General features: G+C 51.6%; 2 protein-coding genes across 3 annotated transcripts in view; both read left to right on the top strand.

Moving 5' to 3' along the window:
• GRK4 (G protein-coupled receptor kinase 4) overlaps positions 1 to 3,081 on the top strand; it is a 92,563-nt gene extending 89,482 nt beyond the window's left edge. The window contains exons 15-17 of one of the 2 annotated variants that reach the window (XM_043573136.1): positions 1,268 to 1,405; positions 1,778 to 1,885; positions 2,927 to 3,081. In XM_043573136.1, the coding sequence (XP_043429071.1) occupies positions 1,268 to 1,405; positions 1,778 to 1,885; positions 2,927 to 2,980 (300 nt within the window). In that variant the 3' untranslated portion in view covers positions 2,981 to 3,081. Of the gene's footprint in view, positions 1 to 1,267; positions 1,406 to 1,753; positions 1,886 to 2,926 lie in introns of both variants that reach the window. The other variant, XM_043573135.1, reaches the window with a different exon arrangement.
• Positions 3,082 to 15,298: 12,217 nt separating this feature from the next.
• Positions 15,299 to 24,991, top strand: part of HTT (huntingtin) — a 149,621-nt gene continuing 139,928 nt past the window's right edge. The window contains exon 1 of the mRNA XM_043573106.1: positions 15,299 to 15,690. Within this exon, the coding sequence (XP_043429041.1) occupies positions 15,449 to 15,690 (242 nt within the window). The 5' untranslated portion in view covers positions 15,299 to 15,448. The remainder of the gene's footprint in view (positions 15,691 to 24,991) is intronic.

The following is a 24,991-nucleotide window of genomic DNA, read 5'->3' as shown; positions in this document are numbered from 1 at the left end:
AACCGCCTGCTGCAGGCACAGCACAGACCTGTGAAGAGGAGAGAGTTCTGCAGGGTGTGATTCAGGGCTTACCGTGTTTATTCCGTACTCCAGTGCATTATCCGGTGCCTCCCTCCTTTGAATTAGCTCACGAGCTACAGATCCATTGGGTGCCTGCTACCCGCAGGACACAGATCTCGGGATTGAGGCCACAGGGAGAACAGGAAAGCCAGGTCTCGCTGCCGTGGAGCTCGATCCAGTCTGCGGACATAGGCAGGGAGACAGGTTACAAACTGGCAAACTTTGTTACAACTGGCCAACCCCCTGGCTAGTGATTGTGTGCCGCAGGGACTTGAGACGGGCCGTCGGTCCGAGAGGAGCAGGGAAGGCAGGCGGTCTTCTTCGGGGAGGGGTGGGGATGCCCTTGCCACACCGGCGAGCCTGGGGCAGGCCCTGGCGGGTCCTGGCTCCGGGGCTGTTCTGCGTGTTCTGCTGAACGTAACCAGAGGAGTCCGTGGGGGCCACTTGACAGGAGAGTCTGGTGGCAGTGGGGTAGGCAGTTTTGTCTACTGGGCGGGGGGGGGGCAGGACGGGGCTTTGGGCCTTTGGCCTCCCGTGGACTGCCTCCTGAGTGTGGCCACCATTTGTTCCCTTCCCCCGCTGTGTGGGGACTGAACGGATAGCACTGCTCTGACGTGTGCTGACGGGCAACCTATGGAATGTCACTTCTTTGTGCAGGTTCCGGCACATGGGCAGGACATTTCTCAGGACTGCCAGTGCCTCTTGCACTATCACGGTTTGGTCTGTAGCTGCCGACTCCTTATTTCCAGAAGCACAGGCGGCTGCATGGAGGAGGCGGCGGCCCAGGCTTGGCCCCGCCCTGCTTGCTTGATCCTCAGGGCAGCGGGCCTGGGCTCCCGACCACTAGATGACCTCTGACAGCAGGTGGGAGGCAGGACCTGCTGTTTTCCACTGAGACTTTGCAGAGGGCACTTCACGTGAGGGTTGGAGGCACAGGTGGGACTGCGTCCTGCCCTTCCTCATCCCTGCCTCTGCCTGTAACCCACCTTCCACTGCAGAAAAGAGGAGGGCGGGGGCCTCAGGAGGTTTGCGGGCCAGAGGGCATCCGCAGGGCCTGCGACTGAGGAGACTTCCCTGGAGAAGGGAAAGGCTTCAGATACGGTGTGAATGGGTCCATTTCATATGCGTCGTGTTCTTAGTAATTAAGGACACTAAGATTGATTCCAGTCATCTCAGAGGCCAACGCCTTTTTGTTCTTTGCGCACAGCCGAAGGCAGTGTATTGTAAGGATGTCGTGGATATCGACCAGTTCTCCACGGTGAGGGGAGTCTACCTGGACACCACAGATGAGACTTTCTACAGCCAATTTGCCACAGGCTCTGTCTCCATCTCCTGGCAGAACGAGGTACTGCGGGTTCCTACGGGGTACGATGCCAGGAGGAAACGTGTGTGTGCGCGCATGTGCTTGGAGGTAACGTTACGCACAGGAAGGGGATAGTTGTCCACGATGGGTCTCACTTCGAAAGCGGGCCTGGCCGGTGCCCGGCGCCCACGGTACTGGCCTGCTCTGGGGGTGCGCTCAGGGAGAGGAGGAGGAGGCCGGGGCAGGGACCCCGAGAAGGAGTCAGCAAGCAGGAAAGAGGACCGGAATGGGGGTGGCCCCGGAGTGCTGGGCACGGTTGCCGGCGGGGGGGGGGGGGGGGGGAAGTGGCCAACTGACCTCGCGGTGTCCCCCACTTCTCCGTGGATGCAGATGATCGAATCGGGTTGTTTTAAGGACATCAACGAAAGTGACACTGGAGAATATGTGGATCTGCAAGAGACACTGTGCCACCCAGTTCCCAAACCGAAGAGAGGCTTCTTCTATAGACTCCTCAGAAGAGGGGTAAGAACAAAACGGATGTTGTTATTTTGGCTTCTTAAGAAACGTGACGTGTTAAAAGCAAAGAAACATAACTTAAGTGCTCTGGCAATGTGGTGCTATTTGAGCCCCACGGGGGCTCAGAAACCCTCGCAAGGGCGTTTGCTGTTGGTACGAAGACTGTTCTGATCCAAAAAGGAAAAGGGCTTACCTGCCTCCGAAGCAGATCCCTCTCTCAGTGACAAAGCACTTAAGCGTGCTCCGAAATCGGTGTCGTGGAGAACAGTCGGGAAACGGTATACGCCATGTAGATTACTCCGTTCCCGTTCTGACTTCACGGCCGCTCCCTCGCTAGCCTGCTTTCACAGAGAGCCTGGAGGAGTGGTTCGGAGACACTTCGCGGGCCGTATCTAGAAACGTTTCCCCCTAGTGCAGTTCTCCTTGGACTAGCGGCTTATCCTGCTTGGTGCCCTGTCCGTTCTCGAAGGCCTCGTTCAGAGCTTGTCCACTAGCATTCGAGTCCATCTTTGTTCAGCGTGAAAAACACGCCTTGGGTGGGAAAGGTCTGTCGGGCATGTCCACCATGACCACACTTCCTTGGAGAACGGGGGCCAGGCGTGCGTTAGCACGGTCGGTCTGTCCAGGCGCAGGAAGTCGTGTCTGGACACGCTCCACACGCAGGCCTGAGCCGAGGCGAGCAGGTTGCCGGGCAGGGACACCTGCAGCTGTGGTGTCCTGGTGCGGGAGGGGCCGCTCTGCGCCACCCGGTGCTCGCAGCGGGGAGCCCGGGCCCTGCTTCCTTCCTTGCAGGCCCAGCTCAGTGTTGAGGAATTGCAATTGGGTGTGTGACAGAGAAAGCGAATCTGAGACGCTGTGTGTGTGTGTGTGTGTGTGTGTGTGTGTGAACTGAGCAGCTTCCCTACCGTGAGGTGATGAGAGGAAGTGTGAAACTCAGCCCTAAAGTTGGTCCCCCTCCCCGCGGTTGTAAAGTTGCGCGTCCAGCACGGGAGAGCTGAGCCGGCCGAGCGGGTAAGAGATTGACCCGGCCCCTCTGCCGTGTTGCAGGGCTGCATTAACAGTGTCCCCGGCGACAAGGAAGAGCTGCCCTCAATGGTGTGACCACTCACTGCAGAGCCAGGCCCCAGCGCCCAGGAGCACGAGCGCGGTGTCTGACCCCATCTGTGAACAGCAATAAACATGTGACACCTCGTGAAATGAGAGCCTCATGAGTCTGCGGACGTCTCTATATTCGCCCCTGAATCACCTTGCCACCAAAGCCGAGTTGAAGACGAAGGCCCTTGTGGACCACCCGGCTGCTGAGAACCCCAGGGCTGGACCTGTGCCACGGAGAGGGGAGAGGGGAGGGCTTGGGCTTCCGCCCACCAGTGTCCAGAGCTGAGGGTCCTGTTCCTCAGCCCAGAGTGCCCTCCGGTGTCATTGAGGGGGAGGACAGGCCGGCCCCAGCTTCCCCAGGGCCCCAGCGTCACAAAGCCTTCACCCGCTTGCGTTCAGGCTGACATCTGCGCCTCGGTCACCAAGATTCTCCCGCCGGGGCGTGTCTCCGCCTGCGTGCCCGTCCTTGTGGCTGCCGTGCACCTTCCAGGGGTGTTTCCAGCACCCTGAGGCCAGGGCGTGGCGGGCAGCGGTGACTCACCCGACCGCGGCAGCCCCAGTGAGTCTCTGGGACCGCGGGGCTCCCCGGACTGACGCACAGGTGGGAGGTGGTCGTGGGCGAGGAGCCCCCTTCCAAGCGCTGGTTGGCGCCTAGCCGGCAGGAGCCCCCAGAATTCTGAGGTCGGTAACTCTCCTTCAGCCCCTGCTGCCCAGAGAAGAAGGCAGAGCCCCAAACCTCAGGTGGAAACGTGGGCTCCGTTGCCCGGGGAGGGGCGCTCACACCCACAGGCATTGTGCAGCCCCCGGGGGTGGGGTGCACACAGACCTCTGCGGGTGGCCCCGAGGGGCAGAACTGGCGCTTTCTCCCGTATCCACGTGTGTGTGGCCTTCAGCAGGGGCTGTGGGGTGAGAAGCCAGGGCCCAGACCTCGGCGACTTGAGCCAACGGCAAGGACTTGTTCTGGATGCTGGGACACGACCCCACGGCCGTGTGCAGGAGAGTGAGCCAGGGTCCACCACGTGTTCCCAGGGGGACGGCCGCCCGCTCTGCCTTGGCGGAGACCTGCGCCCGGAGGTGCTTCTGAGTGCCGTCGGCATCACGGCGTGTCTGAAATTGGTTTTCCACGCGTGTTGTCAGCGGCTGGAGCACCGTAGCGCTGGGCCAGTGTTTCAAGGAAAGCCCCCGCCTGACCTTGTCCTTGGAGACCAGCAGACGTTGATCCCGAGCGTGCTATATACCCAGGTGAGGGGAGAGAGAAGTTACCTTTTTTTAGGGATGGCTTCTCTTCAGATGGGGGCCCTCGTCTCCAGAATGGAGACGGCAGGAGGTGGGGACAGAAACTTCAGCATCTTCGTAAAGCATTCAGTAGAGCGTTTGGTATGTGCTACCCGCTCAGTAAATATGTTAGTAACTGTGGGAGGGTAATGCTTGCTCTTGGTAAAAATTACAGGCAAATTTTCTAAAAAATTAGACTAATCTAAAAAATTTTCTAAAAAAAAGTCTAAAGAAAATAAAAATCACCTTTATTCCTACCACCTGTTTACGTTCTGAGGCCTTCCGGACACTTCCATCAGTGTGGGCACAGGGGCGGTGGTCCTCCAGAGGACACTCCTGCCCCTCGTGGGGGTGGAGCCACCTGCCTGCAGAGCCCCGGCCCCAGGGGAGCCTGAGGGGTCCTCTGCCCTCAGGGTTGGGGGGCTGTGCACAGCTCCAGGGACCAGTTCAGTCCTTTCTTCTTCTTTTTTTTTTTTTTTTTTTCCTGCTTAAGCCAGTCTGAGCTGAGTGTCTCCAAGACCAAGCCAAGAGTCCTGACTGAGGCAACAAATCTAGGGAGGATTTTTTCAGACCGGGACGTCACGTGTTGACTTGTCTTCCCTCTCTGGTTATAAGCAAGTACACATGTATTGAAGAGAGTTTTGAAAGTAAAGGCTACACAATGAAAAATTCACCTTTAGTATCAGCCACTGTCCAAAGATAATCCCTGTCAGCAGTTTATTCTATATTTATGTAATTTGTAGTTAACTTGTTTCTTGCCATGTCATTTAAATATTATCTTTTACTGCACATTTAGGCCACCATGTATCAGACAATCCACACAATCGTTGTTTGCAGCTTTCTTGCTGCTATAAACACCAGTGGGATGGACATCCCTGTACTGTTATCTTTGTGCACATGTTAGTGTTTCTAAGGTAGATTTGTAGCAGGGGATCCCTCGGTTAAAGTGTATGAACGGTTGATGTAAACGCAAGAAAGAGCTAAAGCAATTCCAAGTGGCTTTCCATGGGCTTTTTGCCCATGTCCACTGGGATGGGTGGAAAAGGGACAGAGGAATGCTGTTTTCTTTATAAGCACTGTCTGCCCTTTTCTGTTGACCACATCTGTTTATTACTAAGATAAGAATAAACAAGGGTTCCTGGGTGGCTCAGGCAGTTTAAGTGACTGACTCTTGATTTCGGCCCAGGTCGTGATTTCACAGTTCATGAGATCAAGCCCCATGTCAGGCTCTGTGCTGACACAGTGGAGTCTGCTTGGGATTCTCTTTCTCCCTCTCTCGCTCTCTCTGCCCGTCCCCTGCTCATGCTCTTTCTCTCTCTCTCTTAAGACAGATAAATGAACTTAAAAAAAAACAAAAAACCAAAAAACAGATAAAAATAAACACTGTCTTGTAAAAATTATTTGTTTTCCCCCAATAAAGCACAATTACATGCTAAGAAAAGGTATATGGACATTTTAAAAGAATGTATATTATATGCCTATGAGAACAAACTGCCCTTCTGAAAATTTTTAAAAATTTCCTCTCCCACCAAAAATGTCTTCAAAGTTCCCTGTTAGTTTCATCAAAAACTAGGTTTTTCTTCTGGTAAAGATTTTCATTAGATATGAAGTATTTCTGGGGACACGTGGGTGGCTCAGTTGGTTAAGCATCTGACTTCGGCTGAGGTCATGATCTTGCAGTTCATGAGTTCGAGGCCTGTCAGCTCAGAGCCTGGAGCTTGCTTTGGATTCTGTGTGTGTGTGTGTGTCTCTCTCTCAAAAAAATAAAATAGACATTAAAAATTTTTTTAATAAAATAAAATTTAAAAAAAGAAATGAAGTATTTTTCTTTATTTTTTCAGTGGCAAAACATACATATACATAAAATGTACCCCCTTAACATTAAGTGTCCAGTTTGGCATTAAGTATATTCACATTGTTGTGCAGCCGTCACCACCACCCATCTCTAGACTGATGTGAATCTGACACTCTGTCCCCATTAAACACAACTCTCCTTTCTCCCCCTAGCCCTTGGCTCCCACCATGTACTTTCTGTCTCTCTGAATTTAACTACTCTAGGGACCTCCTATAAAGGGGATCATGCAGTATTTGTCCTTTCATGACTGGCTCATTTCACTGAGCATAATGTCCTCACGGTTCATGCAGGTGGTGGCAGGTGGCAGAATTTCCTTCCCCCCCCTTTTTTTTAATGTTTACCTATTTATTTGCCCAGGGTGACGGGGGGGTGGGGAGGCGCAGAGAGAGAAAGGGAGAGAGAGAGAATCCCACACAAGCTCCATGTTGTCAGCACTCAACCAGACTCAGGGCTTGAACTCATGAACTGTGAGACCGTGACCTGCCGAAATCAAGAGTCGGAAGCTTAACTGACGGAGCCACCCAGGCGCCCCGGGATTTCCTTCCTTTTTAGGGCTGAATAACACTCCATTGTGTGGATGGACCACACCGTTTGTCCGTCCATCCGCTGACGGGCGCTTGGGTCTCCACCTTTCGGCGGCTATGAATTCGGCGGCTATCTCTTTGAGGCCCAGGTGCCAATTCTTTTGGGCAAATACTCAGAATCGGGACTGCTGGGTCGTAGGGTAATTGAGAAACCTCCGTACTGTTTTCCACAGTAGCTTCCCCAGTTTGCATTGCCACCGACAGTGCACGGGGTTCCAGTTTCTCCACATCCTCCTGCATGTGTCATTTTTTAATGGCTTTTGGGCATTCTGATATATGAAAGTATGAATGTTTCTACCAGTGCCTTACTGTGGGACATCGATGTCATCTCATCTTTTTGATATTATTACTTTGACACCTTTGCACCTCCATCTTTGAGTGCTTATCTAATAATGTCTCTAGAGTAACACTTAAAAAATTTTTTTTTAAATATCTAATGTTTGTTTATTTTTGAGACAGAGAGGGAGACAGAATGCGAGCCGGGGAGGGGCAGAGAGAGAGGGAGACACAGAATCCGAAGCGGGCTCCAGGCTCCGAGCTGTCGGCACAGAGCCCGACACGGGGCTCGAACCCACGAATGGCGAGATCACGATCTCCGAGCTGAAGTCAGACGCCCAACCGACCGAGCCCCCCAGGCGCCCCAGTAACACCCTTAAGTAGACGCTAACTCAAATGGTTTGTGTACTTAAATCTTTTGATGGATGCTGCCAAATCCCTCTTGAGAAAAGTGACAAGAATTTATTCAACTAACAGTGTTTGGGATCCTGTTTGCGTGTGTTCGTACCGGTCCTGGCTAGTGCTGTCCCCAATCTTTGCTCGCCCGTCTCAGGTTCTTGCTGGATTGTGAGCATACTGTTGTTAAGAGTTTCTGACTCAAAGTTTCCCGTTAGTGCTCACCTTACCCGGGGCGTCAGCGCCAGGACCTGGTGATCCAGACTCAGCACGTCATTTCCCGTCACCACCCCTCCTGGGTCTGTGTTTCATCATCTATAACACGAGGCATGTGAGGGGTGCCTGGGGGGCTCAGTCGGTTGAGCGTCTGACTCTTGATCTCGGCTCAGGTCACGATCTCGGGGTTTGTGGGTCTGAGCCCCACATTAGACTCTGCGCTGACAGCACAGAGCCTGCTTGGGATTCTCAATCTCTCTCTCTCTCTCTCTCTCTCTCTCTCCCTCTCTGCCCCTCCCCCACTCATTCTCTCTCTCTCTCTCTCAAAAATAAACATTAAAAAAATAATAAACTTAAAAAAGACTCTTTAAAATAAATTTGAATCGGGTGCCACTGAACTGTGCACTTGAAAATGGTTAAAATGGTCAATTTTATGCTCTGTATATTTTACTACAGTGAAAGAATGAAAGTAATTGAAGTGAGATACCCACTCACGAATCCCCAGCTCCGCGCGCTCTGAAGGGCCCAGAAGCAGTGACACCCCCACAGCAGCGAGCAGGCGTGGAGCCCAGCTCTTCTTTACTAGACGTCATTATGTACCGAAGAGTCAGGGCTCCTTAGAGAAGTGGCCGATTCCGGGTTTGAGGCAGGAAGGACGGGCTGGGAACATCTTGTTGTGACATAAAATGAGAAAGTGCTCGAGACCTGACGGGGTGTGTCAAAAGGACACAGGAGCTACTTTGAAGGGGCTTGCGTTGAACTGGGGACAACTTGAGCTTCCATAAAAGAATAATGGTGAAACTGGTTGTGACACATACAGTTTTTAAGATTGGGAGGAGAGGAGGGAGGGAGGGAATGGATGCGACATGGGGGGGCAAGCTGTCCCTCAGGGAGGACAGCCAGGCAGCTGAAGCAGAAGAAACGAGGGGGTTGCAACAGCCACCCCTCTGCTGCTCCAGCCTCCCAGCCAACTCGGGCCGGGCTCGTCGGGGGGTGCCAGACCCACCGGTGGAAGGCTTCTGGGTAACGGAGAATTCTCACAGGTCCGGAGAACTGCAGAGAACAGCCACAAAGGACCTCCTGATTGTAGAGGAAAAGGTACTTTACACGGGGGAGATCTGGCGGTTACCAGCTCTGCTGAGTGACCCCACACGGCCCGCTGACAGAGGGCAGCCTGACCCTGGGACAAGCCCCACCTGGGCAGCCTCCTTCCCAAAGGGCTTGATGGAGCCTAGCTGGCCTCCAGACCAGAGCCGTGCAACACAATGTGTGAACCACATATGTAATTTTTAAAAAGTAGAAAGAAACTGCTTTTAATATTTTTGTTTAACCCAATATATCCAAATATCATTTCTACAAGTAAACAGTATAAATATGAGATATTCTACATTCTTTACTTTATACGAAGTATTTGAAATCTGGTGTATTTTGTACTTACAGCACATCTCAGTTCAGAGTCATTACCTTAAAAAAATTTTTTTTAATGTTTGTTTATTTTTGAGAGAGAGAGAGAGAGAGAGAGAGAGACAGAGCATGAGCGGGGGAGGGGCAGAGAGAGAGGGAGACACAGAATGTGTGTGTCAGCCCAGGGCCCGACATGGGGCTCAAACTCTCGAGCCATCATGACCTGAGCCGAAGTCGGATGCTTAACCAACTGAGCCACCCAGGCGCCCTTACGGTTAGTAAGTACTCAATAGCCACATGTGGCTAGTGGCTAAAGTATGGGGCAGTGCAACCAATCTTCCAGGTTACAGAAAATGCGAGGGATATGGGAACAAGTCAAACCACGCCTCGAGGAGGCAACCAAATTCACAAGGGAGGATGCTCCAGGAGAAACTGGCCTGGATGCTTTAGAAGGTCAGTGTCATTTCAACAACAATAACAGCAACGACAACGGGGAACTATCCATGAAAAATTATAACAACCCAAGTGCAAAGCATGAACCTTGATTGGATCCTCATTTTAAAGAACTTAAAAGGCATCCTGGGACCATTTGGAAATTTCACTCAGGACTGGATTTTAGGTGATGTTAGACAGTTATGTGAAAATGGTATTGTGGCCATTAGTTTTGAAGGCGTCTCCTAAAGTATTGCTGGGTAGAGTGTGACAATGTCTTCAACGTCCTTTCCAGTGGTTGCAGGGGTGGGGGGGGGGGATACGACAAGACGTTAACCATCGTTGAACGTAGAGGAAGGTATGCTGGGCGGCCGCTGCACTACTAGCTCTACGTGTGTGTAAGGGAGGTGAGAAAAGTGTACTCCGTTTGCCGCATGAGGCCAGGGCTTGGGGCGGCAGGAGTGGAAGGAAGGAGCCACGCGGGGGCCAACGGCGGCTGGGCAGGTTGCACGCGTGGAGACGGAGGAAGCGGACAGTTCTGCGCTGTTGGAGAGTTGGATGCAGAAGCAACAATTCACTATGGCTGCGCCTCACCACCGGGTTGAGGGCTGCCTAGGACAGGGACTCACTGTATCTATGTTACCTTCAGTCAATAAACTGAATAAATACTTCTTTAGTACGACGGAATAGACGCATCGGCCCGGAAGGCAGCAACTTACCCATGTACGCTGGAGGCATTCGTGTTAAAATCAGGAATAAGAGAAGGATGACCGCTCTCGATTAACATCCCATTTAAGACGTAGAGGAGGGGCGCCTGGGTGGCGCAGTCGGTTAAGCATCCGACTTCCGCCAGGTCACGATCTCGCGAGATCTCGCGTGATCTCGCGTGAGTTCGAGCCCTCCGCCGGGCTCTGGGCTGACGGCTCAGAGCCTGGAGCCTGCTTCCGATTCTGTGTCTCCCTCTCTCTCTGCCCCTCCCCCGTTCATGCTCTGTCTCTCTCTGTCCCAAAAATAAATAAACGTTGAAAAAAAAAATTAAAAAAAAAAAAAAAAAAAAGACGTAGAGGAGAACTTCCACATACAGCCAGGGCGGGCTAGGGAATGTGGACCTACCTTCTGACAAGTATAAACATCAAGAGAGTAAGCAACTGTCAGGGCTGAAAGCCAGGAGAGGGCAGGAACCTGGAGAGATGAGCCAAATGCCAGGGCTCCTCCTGCTGTGGGGGGACCGGGGAGGATCCTAAGACACCTGAGAGGCTGAGGCAGGGGAACACCAGTCAAATCCAAGGCGGGCCAAGACTGGGGCCCCAGGCGGTTCAGTCTCCACTTTGGGGGTCCAGCCCACCCAAGAAAAAGGGTGACCTGGGAGTAAGCCAGCACTGGAGTGGCCCAGAGAACTTCATAACTGCAACCTGGATTAAGACGCCCTGGGACTTCTCACGTCCCAAGTTGCCCAGCATTGCAAATAAAATATTCCCTGGAGGAAGACAATACCTTAAGCTTCAAGTTATTGTATAATGGTCTCCAAATACAATGTCCCGTATACAAGCAAAGAGAAGCAGGGACAGGAGATGTGACAATACAAATGAGAATTAGCAGAAACTTCAGACAGGAGAGGCATGCCCTTAGATGCTCCGGGAAATGGAAATCAAGGAGACTCAAAGTCTTCGAAAGCTGTGCACGTGATGTTCAAGGCATGACAAATTCAGCAGGGAACTAGAAACTTTAAAAAGTGACAAGGCATCCTGTAGAACTGATCAGGCATTCTAGTACAGAAAACTACAAAATCTCCAGAACTTAATGGTTAAACGAGGATTGAACAACGGAATGGAAACGGCCGGGGAGAGAACCAGTAAAATAAGTCCAGTTTTTCCAAAAGCTGAGAGCCATCAAACCCAGCTGATTCCAAGCAGATTCAGTGAAAACCCTACTGTGGGACGCCTGGGTGGCTCAGTCGGTCGGGCGTCTGACTTCAGCTCAGGTCATGATCTCACAGTTCTCGAGTTGGAGACCCGCATCGGACTCTGTGCTGACCGCTTGGAGCCTGGAGCCTGCACTGGATTCTGTGTCTCTCTGCCCCTCCCCGCTCACAGTCCGTCCCTCTCTCCTTCAGATATAAATAAACATTAAAAAAATAAAACAATAAAAAGAAAGAAAAGACACCCGACTGTTAAGCAAGCCAGGAACGACCAACACCATGTAGAGGACACGCAGTGTGGACATACAGTGGAGCGAATGGAGAAACGTGGAGGCAGAAGGCCATTAGAAGAGGCACCTGTCTCAAGCTCCTGCTGTGTGTTAGCTCCACACAGGCCAGCCGGCCACGGCCACCGGAAGCATCCCAGGAGAGGGACCTTGTTCCCTGTCAACGTGCATGTTTGTGGGGATCCGAAGGGAACCGGGAGCCCCTGGCTGATCACGCAGCAGTGGCAGACTTCAGGCTCCGGGGAACGGCTTTGCTGGTGAAAAGAACAGCCTGATCCCAGACATCTTTCACCAGGGAACTCGCATCCCAGAACTTCCAGAACTGGTATCAGCCAGCCTTTCGAGCCCTTCCCGCCGAGCATCTGACTCCTATATCACTGAACGGGATCCCCAGGGTCACCGTCAAGAGGCCGGCTCCTCTCTCCACACACGTGCAGCACAACCAAGGGAGCCAAAGATAGCAAGAAAAGGTTAAATGCAGACAGAGAGGCAAAAAAGACACATCACCTCAAGGAACAACCATTCAGCCAACAGCCGACTCCTCAACAGGCAGAATGAAAAGCAGAGGACAGTGGTGTCCAGGCCTTTCATCTGCTGACGGGAAACATCTGTCATCCTGGAACTCTATACACAACCCAAACTCCATTGAGAATGAAGGCAAAGTAAAGGTTTTTTCAGGTCAACTGAGAGGGATTTCAGCGGTAAAAGGTGACCTGTAAAAGCAAGTCTCTGTGGTGTTTTCCGGGCGGAAGACCATGACCCCAGCTGGCAGCTCGGAGATGCAGGAGGGCACGAAGAGTAAGAAGACACGGTAGAGGTGGGAGTCAGTTTAAACAAATGTTGATTGTTCAAAACCACAATCACTGTGTCTGGGGTTTTTGCAGCACGTGTGTGCATTTGTGTAGAATTAAGATACATGGCAGTAGCTCTCTCTCAATTGGAAGGAGGCTTCAGGGGAGACGGGCAGGAGCCACCGGCCCACTCACCTCGTTCCCTGTGGCCCTGCCGTGCGCCCCGGGGACTCCTACCGGGTTTGGGGTCCAGAGTGTGCGTCCGCCCCCAGCTGCACCGTACCCCATTTGTGCGGGGCGCTGGGCGCTTTAAATATCTCCCTCTCTCCCTCGGCAGGATCCGTCACCAGTGTGTTGCTAGGCTTTCGTTTTTAGCTCCCCCACCCAAACCTACTCTTTTACATTCTTTCCTACTAAATAGTACAAGTTCGTTGTGGAAGACTTGAAAAATACAGAAAAAACACAAAGGTTAAGATACGAATCACCTATTATTTCCTTGTTCACAAGAGTCACTGTCACAGACTTACTGACCAGGTCCCTTTCGTGTGTGTGTGTGTGTGTGTGTGTTTGTGTGTGTGTGTGTGTGTGGCTTCTTCTCCCTCTTTAAAAAAAGAAAGGGGCGGAGGTCATGCTATGCATAGTAGTGTGCTCACGCATTGCACACTTTGCCTGTGTCACGAATGCTCTCCTAAAGCGGGATCTGAGCGACTGCAGTCCTGTGGACGGATCATGATACATTTAGCCGCCTGTTCTGTCCAGCATTTATGTTGTTTCCGTGTTTTTTGTCCTCAGTGTTGCTGTAATAAGCGATCGTCCTCACGTATACGTGACTGTTTCCCTGGGGTAAATTACCAGAAGTGTCCTTACTGTTCAGGGACTATGCCTGTCTTTTTTTTTTTTTTTTTTAATTTTAATGTTTATTCATTTTGGGGAGACAGAGACAGAGTGTGAGCGGGGGAGGGGCAGGGAAAGAAGGAGACACAGAATCTGAAGCAGGCTGTAGGCTCCCAGCGATCAGCACAGAGCCCGACGTGGGGCTTTAGCTCACGGACCCCGAGATCATGACCTGAGCCGAAGTCAGACGCTTCACCGACGGAGCCACCCAGGAGCCCCAGGGACTATGCCTTCCTGTCAGGATCATAGTAAGTTCTGGACAGGTGACTTTCTTCCTGCCGTGGCTGAAACAGCCATGATCTCTTGTGGGCAAATAAGGTCTCATGACTCAACCTCTCTGGACCAGTTTAGAATTTGGTCTAGCAGCATGTAAACAGAATAATCCAAAGTAACAGAAGCTTAAACAAAATAGAATTGTTTCTGGCTCACAGATTTTGAGGAGTCCAGAGATAGGCAGGCCAGGCTGGAATGGCCCAGTCATCTGGGCCCTGGCTCCGTCTAGCTCCATCCTGCCAGGATGTGGTTTTCATCCTCATGACCCAAAACGACTTCTCAAGTGCCAACCAATATATCCCCATTCCAGGCAGCAGGAGTTTCTCACGGACTGTTGGCCACGTGGCCTCTCCCAACACAGACACAGCAGTTTGTAGCCTAATCCCGAATGCCACCTTTGCCTTATTCACTTGGTTACGAGCGAGCCACCAGGGACAGGCCACACTCCAGGGGAGAGGACTATAGAAGGGCATGGATATTGGGAGGGGGTCACCGCGCTGTCTTAAACGTCAGCGGACCACAGCACCTGACAGCCTGGAGCCGGGCCATTGTGGCCTGCTGTGCCTGAGCTGGCACGTGGCCTGGCCCCGTGGACAAGGTCTTTTTTAACATCACGGAACTGGGACCTGGAGGCTGGTGGCAAGATGCTCTGATGCCCTTTCCCTGAAGGAGGGCCCTGTTGCTATCCCCTCAGGGACAACTTCTGTGGTGCCGCTGGGCTTCCCTTTACTGACCGCCTGGGACAACTGAAGGGCTGTGAGAGAAAGGGGAGTTGTGGCTTGTGGGTCCAGAGTACGGCGCTGCCCTGAGTGGGCCCTGGAGGTTCCTAGGCATGCATCACCTCCCCCCCAGGCAGCTCTCTCTGGGGCGAACCCAGTCCCCGCCAGTAAGGTTGGATGGCCGCCCTTGGATGCCCCACTGTTCCCTGTGGTCCTCTGCTGACTCACCGACCTCCGCTCCAGGACCCTTCTCCCCGGCCTGCCCCACCCCAAGCAGGAGGTGCCCTACAGACATCTGTGGAGCAGTAGTCTCCTTGAAGGGGACCCGCTAGGATCGGGCAGTTATTGCTGCGGGTGCCACCTCTGGGGTCAAAGCTGCTCCTTGCTGCACCAGCCACAGCCTCTGCGGGTAGCAGGCACCGACCAGGCAGATTTTTACCCCCGTGCCTACCCTCCGCTCCCCCTCGCGCTGCAGACTCAGCGAGGCGAGGCACCTGTGCTCCCCACCGCCCGGACGGACCCCCAGGGGCTGGGACGCGGCCCCGCTCTGCCCCACCCGGCCCTGCCCTGCCCGCCGGGCTCGCTCCGCTGCGCTCCCCGGTGCCGCCCCGCCCCGCCCCGCCCCGCCGGCCCTCTGTCCCGCCCCCTGCCGCACCGCTCCCCGCCCCTCTCTCCACCACCGCCCCCGCCCCCGCGATCCGCCCCGCCCCGCCCCGCTCCGCCGGCCCTCTGTCCCGCCCCCTACGGCGCCGCTCCCGCCCCTTGCCCCGCCTCTCCCCTTCTGCCCCGCCTCTCCCCTTCTGCCCCGCCTCCTCCGGAGGGCGGTGCGGTGATCTCAGCGGCGCGGTGATCTCAGCCGCGGCCCAGAGAGGCGACCCCCGCGGGACCGGGCCGGGCCGGCGCCTCGGCCGGCCATTGGCAGAGGTCGCCGCCATTGGCTGTCAATCCCGCCGGCCCGGCCTGGCCCCGCCCCGCCGGCGCCGCGTCCCGGGACGTACGGCCGCGGGGGCTGCCGGGACGGCTCCAAGATGGCCGGGAGCCTCGGTTCCGCTACTGCCTGCGGCCTCGAGCCCCATTCATTGCCGCGCTGCTGAGCGGCGCCGCGAGTCGGCTCCAGGGCTCCGGGGGCTGTCCCCGCGGTGCGGGAGGCCGCCATGGCGACTCTGGAAAAGCTGATGAAGGCCTTCGAATCGCTCAAGTCTTTCCAGCAGCAGCAGCAGCAGCAGCAGCAACAGCAGCAGCAGCAGCAGCAGCCGCAGCCGCCGCCGCCGCCGCCTCAGCCTCCTCAGCCGCTGCCGCAGGCGCAGCCGCCGCCGCCTCAGCCTCAGCCGCCGCCCCCGCCGCCGCCCCCGCCGCCCCCCGGCCCGGCCGTGGCCGAGGAGCCGCTTCACCGACCGTGAGTATGGGCCCGCTGCCGCTCCGGCCCAGCGACGGCCGGGAGCGGCGGCGTCCCTGCAGACCCCGGCCCCGCGGCCCCCGAGCTCCGGGCGCATCGTCGTCGCCCTTCGTGCTGCGAGAGCCCGTCCCGGGGCCCTGCCCGGGTCCCCTCGCGTGGCTCTGCGCCGCTCCGCAGGCAGGCACGGCCTCACGGGCCTCCGCTGAAGGCACCGACGCGGGCTCGGCCCCGGTCCTCTGCCTTTCCCGGCGTGCGAAGTTAGGGAAGGAACTTGCTGCTTTATACTTGCAAGAGACGGGCTGTGCTGTGAGCAGAACTTGGGAGAGCCGAGACCGCCACTTCCCTTCCCTTGCCTTCCCTCTCCTTCCTCCTCTCTGAGAGGGAGGAGCGCCGGGGCGCAGGACACTTCGCGACGCGCCAGGCATTGGAGCTGGGGTGATGGGGGGACAGCGATGACATCATGCCTTTGGGGTGGCGAGGCGCGGGAGGGCGCGGGCGGGCGCGGGCGTGCGGGCCCGGCCCAGCGGGAGGTTCTTTTCCAGGGGGCTCTTGAAGCAGCCTGTGTGACTCGAGGCTGTCACTCTCAGGGCACTTCCGTTACTCCGGGAATCGGTGGCAACGGCAGGGGAGCCGCTTGCCTAAGCCCAGGTTCGTCTGCAGACGCTTGAGTTGGGTTTGCCAAGTACGTGGCGAGCTGCTCAGAAGGTTATTATTAAGAAGCGAGAAATCAGAAAATTGGCCCAAGTATTAGGAAGAGTTGGCAGGTTTATCGCCTGCTTTCAGTTGGAAATACAAGCAGCCCCTTGCAGAGGGAGAGGTTAATTGCGGGGGGATGAATGAGGCGCGCTACAGCGGGGTCGTGGTCCAGCCTGCCTGCGGGCCCCGCGGGCGGCTCCTGTCGCCTTCACTGGTGACATCTGGTAGTGTTGGAAAGCTGGGGGTCTCTGTTGCTTGTGCCGGGAGAATTTTTGAGACAGAAAGAGACCGGGCCTTCTGACAGCACCCAGGCGCTTTTCCCTTGAAGTCTTCATGAGCCGAGTTGAGCAGGGGTTGGGAGCGCCCTGCTGCAGGTCAGGCCTTTCTCCCCCTCCAGGGCATTTTATTTTCCTTCTGGATGTGTACAAGGTGGCATTTGATGAGGACAGTTTTTGAGAGGCGGTCTTTAAGAAACTCATTCTGTTACGACTGATCCATTTTTAGTAAGGTTTTCCTATTTGTTAGGCTGCTGACGTGATCCTTGCCGTGTCCTGAGCGTTTAATTAGAAACCGAGCATTATGGGGAGTAATGTTGGCTTATCCGTCAGGATACAACTTAGAAATAGAGGCGCCTGTTAGGCTCTTGATTTTGGCTCAGGTCATGATCTCCTGCGGGATGGAGCCCTGCATCGGGCTCTGCACCGACAGCACAGAGCCTGCTTGGGATCCTCTCTCTGCCCCTCCCATGCATGTTTTCTCTCTCTCTCTCTCTCTCTCTCTCTCAAAAATAAATAGACACTTGAAAAATTGAGAAATTAATTTTTCTTCTAAGAGGTGAAGAAATATTGGATATTTAGACAAATATTGGACATTTCTCTATGTTTGGATATTTAGAGAAAAAAAAAATTAAAACAATTTGACTTATTTCTACAGCAGCTAATTTATAATCGTAATTCATTCCAGAATCATAATTCATCCCGGAGGTAGATGCCATGGAAGTTCACACACTGCCTGGCTCTTGTTAACAGGAAGCATAAAGCAGGGCTCGGGTGGGAAGGGAGACCTTACTGCTGTCACTGTCCGTGGGCTTGTTGGAACACTTGGTCTGTCTAAAAATATGCCATCTGTTTCTTATGCTGCTCTGACAGAACCTGAATTTGCTTAACTTCAAACTACGGATATAAAGAGATTTCTTTGTAGAGCTGGCTTGACAAAAGTAGATGTTGTTTCATTACTTTATGTTAAGGTAACGTGTGATTGATTTGTTTTAAAAGCGTAATCTATTATTTTCACGCAAGTAGTACATTCATGTGATGCAAATTCTGAAGTTACGAAAAGGTAATGATTAAAATGTCTCTCTCCCACTCCTTTCTCCTGAGCACCTAACTCTCTGCCCAGAGGCAAGCTCTGTTCTTCTTCCTCCTTGTGTATCCTTACAGATTCAATCCGTGCATATATGAAGATAGACTTTAAATTAGTTAAAGCAAAAGTATTTCAGAACAGTAACTTTTAAAGGTTCTTAGCATGCTCTGAAATCAGCTACATTGGCCTAATTGTAGTTATTTTAAATAAAATGCACAAATATCGTATTTTTAGACATTTGCTGTTGAGAAAGCAGGTATTCATTAATTTTGAGTAGTCAACTCAAAATTGCATCTTGGCATTTCTGTTCAGGTGCTTCAGCTGAAAAACCCATTCCCCGGATTGTCCAGAAACAATTTGGAAAGGATCTGTTCTATTTTTATGGTTCTCCTCCTCTGTTGTGTGAAACTGTAGTGTCACAGCTGTGTGTGGGCTGCAGCCGAAGTAGCCGGGTGCCTGCTCTCTGCTCAGCACGTGGGATGCAGGGCCTCTGGGTGGCACTGGCTGTGGTCTCAGCAAGGCTGGCGTGCAGGGGCGCCAGAGGTTGGGACCATCCTAACTGTAATTTTGAGGCAATTGACAGCTGCCTTTGGTTCTTTCTTACTCTCCTTCAGATTTCCTGTCGTTTCCCCCTAGCTTTAATTATTCATTCATCAATAAGTATTTACTCAACAACTGATGGGTGCCTCTTGTAACAGTTGCAGGGCTACAGCCGTCAACAGGTAAAAAGCTCTGCCCTCTGAAGCTTTCATCTCAGTGAGGGGCACAGACAATAAACAGGATAGATAAGTAAAGTATAAAGTATGTTAGTGATAAACGAAGGAGGGACGGCAAGGCAGGGAAAGGAACTAGGAGACGTCAGGGTTGATAAGGTGTTGACATTCTAGAGAGGATTTCCAGGGAAGGTCCATTGAGATGGTGGCTCTTGAATAAACATGTGAAAGAGAGTCGAAGGTCTGGCCATGAAGGTGTGTGGGTGAGCAGCATTCCAGCCGGAGAACAGGTCCAAAGGCCCCCCTGTTTGAGGAAGACCAAGGGGTTCGTTTGGTTGGTTGAATTAGTGAGAGGGCGACTCTTAGCGGGTGAGGTCAGAGAGGTAGAGGGAGCGCCACACCACATCGGTAGGCCCTTCCTGGTGGGCGCACTAAGGACCCTGGCTGGCGTTCATCCTACGTGAGGTGGGAAGTCATCGCAGGGTTTGGTTAGAGGAGCGGCAGGGTCTTAGGTCCATTTTACAAGGAACACTGGTCGAGAACAGTGAAGGGGAGCACGGGCAGAGGCAGGACACCAGTTAGGAAGCTGTTAAAGTGATCAGGTGAGAGGGTGGTGGGCTCCGTCAGGATGTTGCTAGTGGCAGGGTGACAAGTGACTGAATTTTGAAGGTGGAACCAACAGGACTTGTTCCTCTCCGCTAAGCGTGAGGTGACGTAGCTGTACTTGGTATTCTCAGCCAGGGCACTTTCAGCTGCAGATAACAGAAAACCCTGCTGCAGTGGCCTAAGCAGGCGAGATCTTGTTATAAGACAGGAATAAGTCTGTGTTGAGGAGGCCGAACACCAAGATTAGGGACCTGGCCTCTTCCCTTTCCTTTCCTTTCTTTCATCTCTGCACCTAACGTGGGGCTCAAACTCATGACCGCAGGATCAAGAGGCACCCGCCTTACGGACCGAGACGGCCAGGCGCCCCTCTTTCTTGTACTTGGTTTGTAAGGCCTTGCCCTCGTGCTTTCCAGTTTTTCGAAGCTGACTTGTCTTTTTTATTGTGGAATTGAAACCGTTCTTCATGTGTTCTGCACACTAGACCCTTATCAGATATATGATTTTTTTTTTTAAATTTTTTTTTTCAACATTTATTTTTATTTTTGGGACAGAGAGAGACAGCATGAACGGGGGAGGGGCAGAGAGAGAGGGAGACACAGAATGGGAAACAGGCTCCAGGCTCTGAGCCATCAGCCCAGAGCCCGACGCGGGGCTCGAACTCATGGACCGCGAGATCGTGACCTGGCTGAAGTCGGACGCTTAACCGACTGCGCCACCCAGGCGCCCCCAGATATATGATTTTTAAAAACATTCCTCCTGTCTGTGGATTGTCTCTTCATTTTCTTGGTAGTGTCCTTTGAATTGAGAGCACAGAAGTTTTTCATTTTCATGAAGTCCAGTTTTCTATTTTGTCTTTAGTCGCTGTGCTTTAGGTGTCACAGAGGTGTAGAACTCCCATGTTTTCTTCTAAGAATTGTAAGTTTTACTCTTACATTTAGGTCTGACCCATTTCGAGTTAATTTGTATGTATGGTGTAAGGTGAGGGTCCAGCTTCGTTCTTTCACGTGTGGATCTCCAGCGCTCCCAGCACCGTTTATTGAAAAGATTCTTCTTTCCCCATTGAGTTGTATTGGCACTCTTGTTAAAAACTAATAGCCCATCTCCCTCTCTCTCTGCCCCTCCCCCGTTCATGCTCTGTCTCTCTCTGTCCCAAAAATAAATAAACGTTGAAAAAAAAAATAAATTTAAAAAACTAATAGCCCATAAGCGTATGGATTTTTTTCTGGACCTTCGGTTTTATTCCATTGGTCCAAATGTCTATATCCTCTTCCAATACTATACAGTCTTGATTACTGTATTTTTTATCACAATTTCAAACCATGAAATTTGAGTCCTCCAACTTTGTTCTTTTTTAAGATAGTTTTGGCTATTCTGGACCCCATGCATTTCTGTATGAATTGTAAGATCAGATTGTCAGTTTCTACAGAGAGGCCAGCTAGGATTCTGATGGGGATTGCATTGAATCTGTAGATCAGTTTGGGGAGTATTGGCGCCTTAACAATATTGAGTCTTACAATCTGTGAACATTGGCAAACGGTCAGATAGTCGGCCATTTTTAGGCTTTGTGGGCGCCATGTCTCTGTTGCAACTATTCAACTCTGCCACTGTAAAATAAAAGCAGCCAGGGGTAATATGTAAATGAAGGAGTGTGGCTGTGTCCCAATAAAATTCTGTTGATGACATTGAAATTTGAATTTCATATAATTTTCACATGTCATGAAATATTATTGTTTGATTTTTTTTTTTTTTTTTTAGTCAACCATTTAAAAATGTGAAAACATTTCTTAGCTCAGAGACTGGCCCAAAACATGCAGGCTGTAGTTTGCTTACCCCTAGATTAAATAGGATGGGACCACTTTTGTGAACCATTTCTTTTCTGGTTCCTTTCTATTAACTAGTTTAAAAAATTATAAAAGTTACACATACACATCGTAAAACATCTTCAGACGGCTCAGAAGATGAAAAACTAAGCCCTCCTCCTAGTCTGTCCTTAGTCTCATTCCCTAAAAATAACAATTATTAAATATCTTTTGTCGTTTTCTCTGATTTTTTTAATGCATATTCAAGCATTTAAGTGTGTCCCTGTTTTTGTTCTCATGATTGAGATCACCCTGTATTTTTCATAGACATTGTTCCATAGTAGTGCATAAAATTCTTACTGATTGCTGTATAATATTGTGGAATTTCTTGTTTATTTATTTGGAGGTGAAATTCACATAACATAATATTAACCATTTTATTTTATTTTTTAATGTTTATTTTTTTGAGGGGACGGGGAAGGGAGGCAGTGTGAATGTGTAAGTCAGGGAGGGGCAGAGAAAGAGGGAGAAAGAAACCGTGCTGTCTGTGCACAGTCCCATGCAGGGCTTGAACTCACAAACTGTGAGATCATTCCCAGAGCTGAAACCAAGAGTTGGACACTTAACCGACTGAACCACCCAGGCACCCCAAAATTAACCATTTTAAAGTGTATAATTCAGTGACAGTTCGTACATTGACACGAATTTCTTTTTAAAAAAGGACTTTTGGGGGCGCCTGGGTGGCGCAGTCGGTTAAGCGTCCGACTTCAGCCAGGTCACGATCTCGCGGTCCGGGAGTTCGAGCCCCGCGTCAGGCTCTGGGCTGATGGCTCGGAGCCTGGAGCCTGTTTCCGATTCTGTGTCTCCCTCTCTCTCTGCCCCTCCCCCGTTCATGCTCTGTCTCTCTCTGTCCCAAAAATAAATAAACGTTGAAAAAAAAAAATTTTAAAAAAGGACTTTTGGAATCTCGAGGCAAAGGTTTCACGTTGTCCTGGTTTCAAATGGCCCGCTGATGAATTCTGTCCACCTGAGAGAGTCCCGACCCCTGTTACCTGTAGCTCCCGAAAGGGAGCCAGCCACTTGGTAAACTACCTTGGAATGGGCCCACCGTCAGGACATTTAGTCTTATTCAGATGAGAAGGAGAAATAAAACACGGTATAAGACCCTGTTTAATGTTGTGTTGAATTGAATCAGCTCGGGTGCTGGAATACGTGTTAGAGACGTGGTCTGCCATTGGTCCTTGCTGCTTAAAGTGCGGTCTCTTTAGGGCCAGCAGTTTGTATCACTTGGAGCTTACAAGGAGTGTGGAATCTTTTCTGTACCTGAAGTCTACTGAATCAGAGTCTGCATTAAAAATTTTTTTAAATGCTTTTTTTCTTTCTTTCTTTCTTTCTTTCTTTCTTTCTTTCTTTCTTTCTTTCTTTCTTTCTTTCCTTATTATTTATTTTAATGTTTTATTTATTCTTGAGAGAGAGTCACAGCATGAGTGAGGGAGGGGCAGAGCGAGAGAGGGACACAGAATCCAAAGCAGACTCCAGGCTCTGAGCTGTTCACCACAGAGCCTGACGTGGGGCCTGAACTCACCAGCCGTGAGATCATGCTCTGAGCCGAAGTCAGACACTCAACCGACTGAGCCACCCAGGCGCCCCTATTTATTGTTTATTAAAAAACCTTTTTTTTTTTTTTTTTTAAATGTTTATTTCTGAGAGAGAGAGACAGAGCACAGCAGGGGAGGGGCAGAGAGAGAGGGAGACACAGAATCCGAAGCAGGCTCCAGGCTCTGAGCTGTCAGCACAGCCCCACGCAGGGCTCATTGGATGCTTAGCCGACTGAGCCACCCAGACGCCCCTAGAGTCTTCATTTTGACAAATTCTGTGAGCAATCTGTTCATGTTAAATCTTAAAAAGCCCCACCGTAGATGGTCAGGCTCTGTTGCTAACAATGCCGCCAGCATTTGGGAGGGAAGATTTGGGCTGCTTTGTCCAGGTGTAGTTGAGGAGTATCACTTCTCTGCCCCAGGGCCATTGGGCATTTGTGTGGCTGCAAAGTGGGTTGTCACCTTGACACGTGAGCTTCGGGGGGCATGGAGAGCTCCCAGTTACTGGGAATGGGGACCAAAGTGGAGCTTGGACTAGGTGACCTGGAAGGAGCCCTTTCAACCAAGTGCCAGTGTTGTGCCAGGCTCAGTCCTGGGCCCCGGGGTTATAGCAGTGAGCAAGACCAGTGGCGATGAATACTATGGGGAGAAACAAATATACAAAGAATAAGGGGGAGCAGGGGTGTGCAGTTTTATTTAGGGTATAAAGTGCGCTGAGAAGGTGATGCTGGGGCACAATGGAGGGAGCAAGCATTTGGATATCTGGAAGAGAGATCCAGGTGGAGGGAACAGAAAAGTAGCCGTGCGTTCTGTATTTGAGGAGTAGTAAGGAGGCTGGTGACTGAAGCAAAATGAAGGGCAGAAATAGGAGAGGAAGTTGGGGGCGGGGGAGAAGAGAGGTGGTGAGGGGCAGCCAGATGGGGCCTTGTGCACCGGAGTAAGGACTTCGAAGCTTACTCTGACCAGATGCACGCTTGTGTGGTAAAACAAGTGATCTGATTCGTGTTTCTAAAAGGTCACTTTGACAGCTCGCAGTGCTGGTCTCGGCCGCGTAATCATTGCTGGTGGGCGTAGAAAACGGTACGGCGACTCTGGAAAAACGGTTTGGCAGTCTCTTGTAAAACCGAACATACAATTACTGTTTGACCCGGCAGTTGTTCTCCTGGGCATTTATCCCAGAGAAGTGAAAAATTATGTTCACACAAGAACGTGTACACAGCGTTTGTAGTAGCTTTACTCATAATGGCAAAATCTGGAATCAGCTTAGGTGCCTTTCAACAGGTGAGTGGTGAAACTACTCAGCCGTAAAGCGGAATCAACCCCGATACCTGTCACAGCTTATGTCACTCCCAAGGAAATCATGCCCGGGAGAACAGCCAATCCTAAAAGGCCACATACTCTATAATGCTTCTTATATAACATTTTTGAAAGGACACAGTTTGAGGCATAGAGACTAGATGAGTGGTCACCAGGGTTAGGGAGCGTGTGGTGGGTGTGGCTCTAAGAGGGACCATTGTGGTGAGGGATATGTTCTGTGTCTGGACTGTGGTGGACCCATAAACTTAACACCTCTGATAAAATTGTAGAGAACACAACACACACACACAAATGTCATTTTTTTTTTTTTAATTTTTTTTTTCAACGTTTTATTTATTTTTGGGACAGAGAGAGACAGAGCATGAACGGGGGAGGGGCAGAGAAAGAGGGACACACAGAATCGGAAACAGGCTCCAGGCTCTGAGCCATCAGCCCAGAGCCTGACGCGGGGCTCGAACTCACGGACCGCGAGATGGTGACCTGGTTGAAGTCGGACGCTTAACCGACTGAGCCACCCAGGCGCCCCACACAAATGTCATTTAGCTTAACAGATTGGTTTTTTGAAACGCACCTTTTTCAGTTAGTGATTGTTGCTGTATTCAGTTAGATCACCAGTAAGAAAGACTTTGTTGTGGATTGGGGAAATCGTAGTCCTTGGTTCCCCTAATCAAATAGCGCTTTTATTTTTAAATTGTGTATGACACGTAATTCTAAAATGACTTCTGGTGTCCCATTCCTCCTTTTTTAAAAAAAAAAATTTTTTTTTTTAACGTTTATTCATCTTTGAGAGACAGAGAGAGACAGAGCATGAGTGGGGAAGGGGCAGAGAGAGAGGGAGACACAGAATCCGAAGCAGGCTCCAGGCTCCGAGCCGTCAGCACAGAGCCTGACGTGGGGCTCGAACCCACGAACTGAGAGATCATGACCTGAGCCGAAGTCGGACTCTCAACCGACTGAGCCACCCAGGTGCCCCTCCCATTCCTTCTTAAAATCTCTCTGAAAGGGCTCTAATGTTGTAGGAGCACTCGTGTTAGAGTGAAGCGGCAGCTGCTGGGGAGTCGGGAGGCCTCAGTCCCACTTGCCGGCTGGGGTGTGTGGGCACTGCTCGGAAAGTGATTACGAAGGGCAGGATGAGGGCAAGATGAGCAATGTTTTTCAGTTCTGTGTGTAGTCTGGGCCTTTCCCTCGCCAGCCCTCAACCTGGAATCAC

The sequence above is a fragment of the Prionailurus bengalensis genome, chromosome B1, assembly GCF_016509475.1.
Source record: "Prionailurus bengalensis isolate Pbe53 chromosome B1, Fcat_Pben_1.1_paternal_pri, whole genome shotgun sequence".
Lineage (NCBI taxonomy): Eukaryota > Metazoa > Chordata > Mammalia > Carnivora > Felidae > Prionailurus > Prionailurus bengalensis.
The sequence above is the reverse complement of the archived record's forward strand: the minus strand, read 5'-3'. Positions and strand labels throughout refer to the sequence as shown.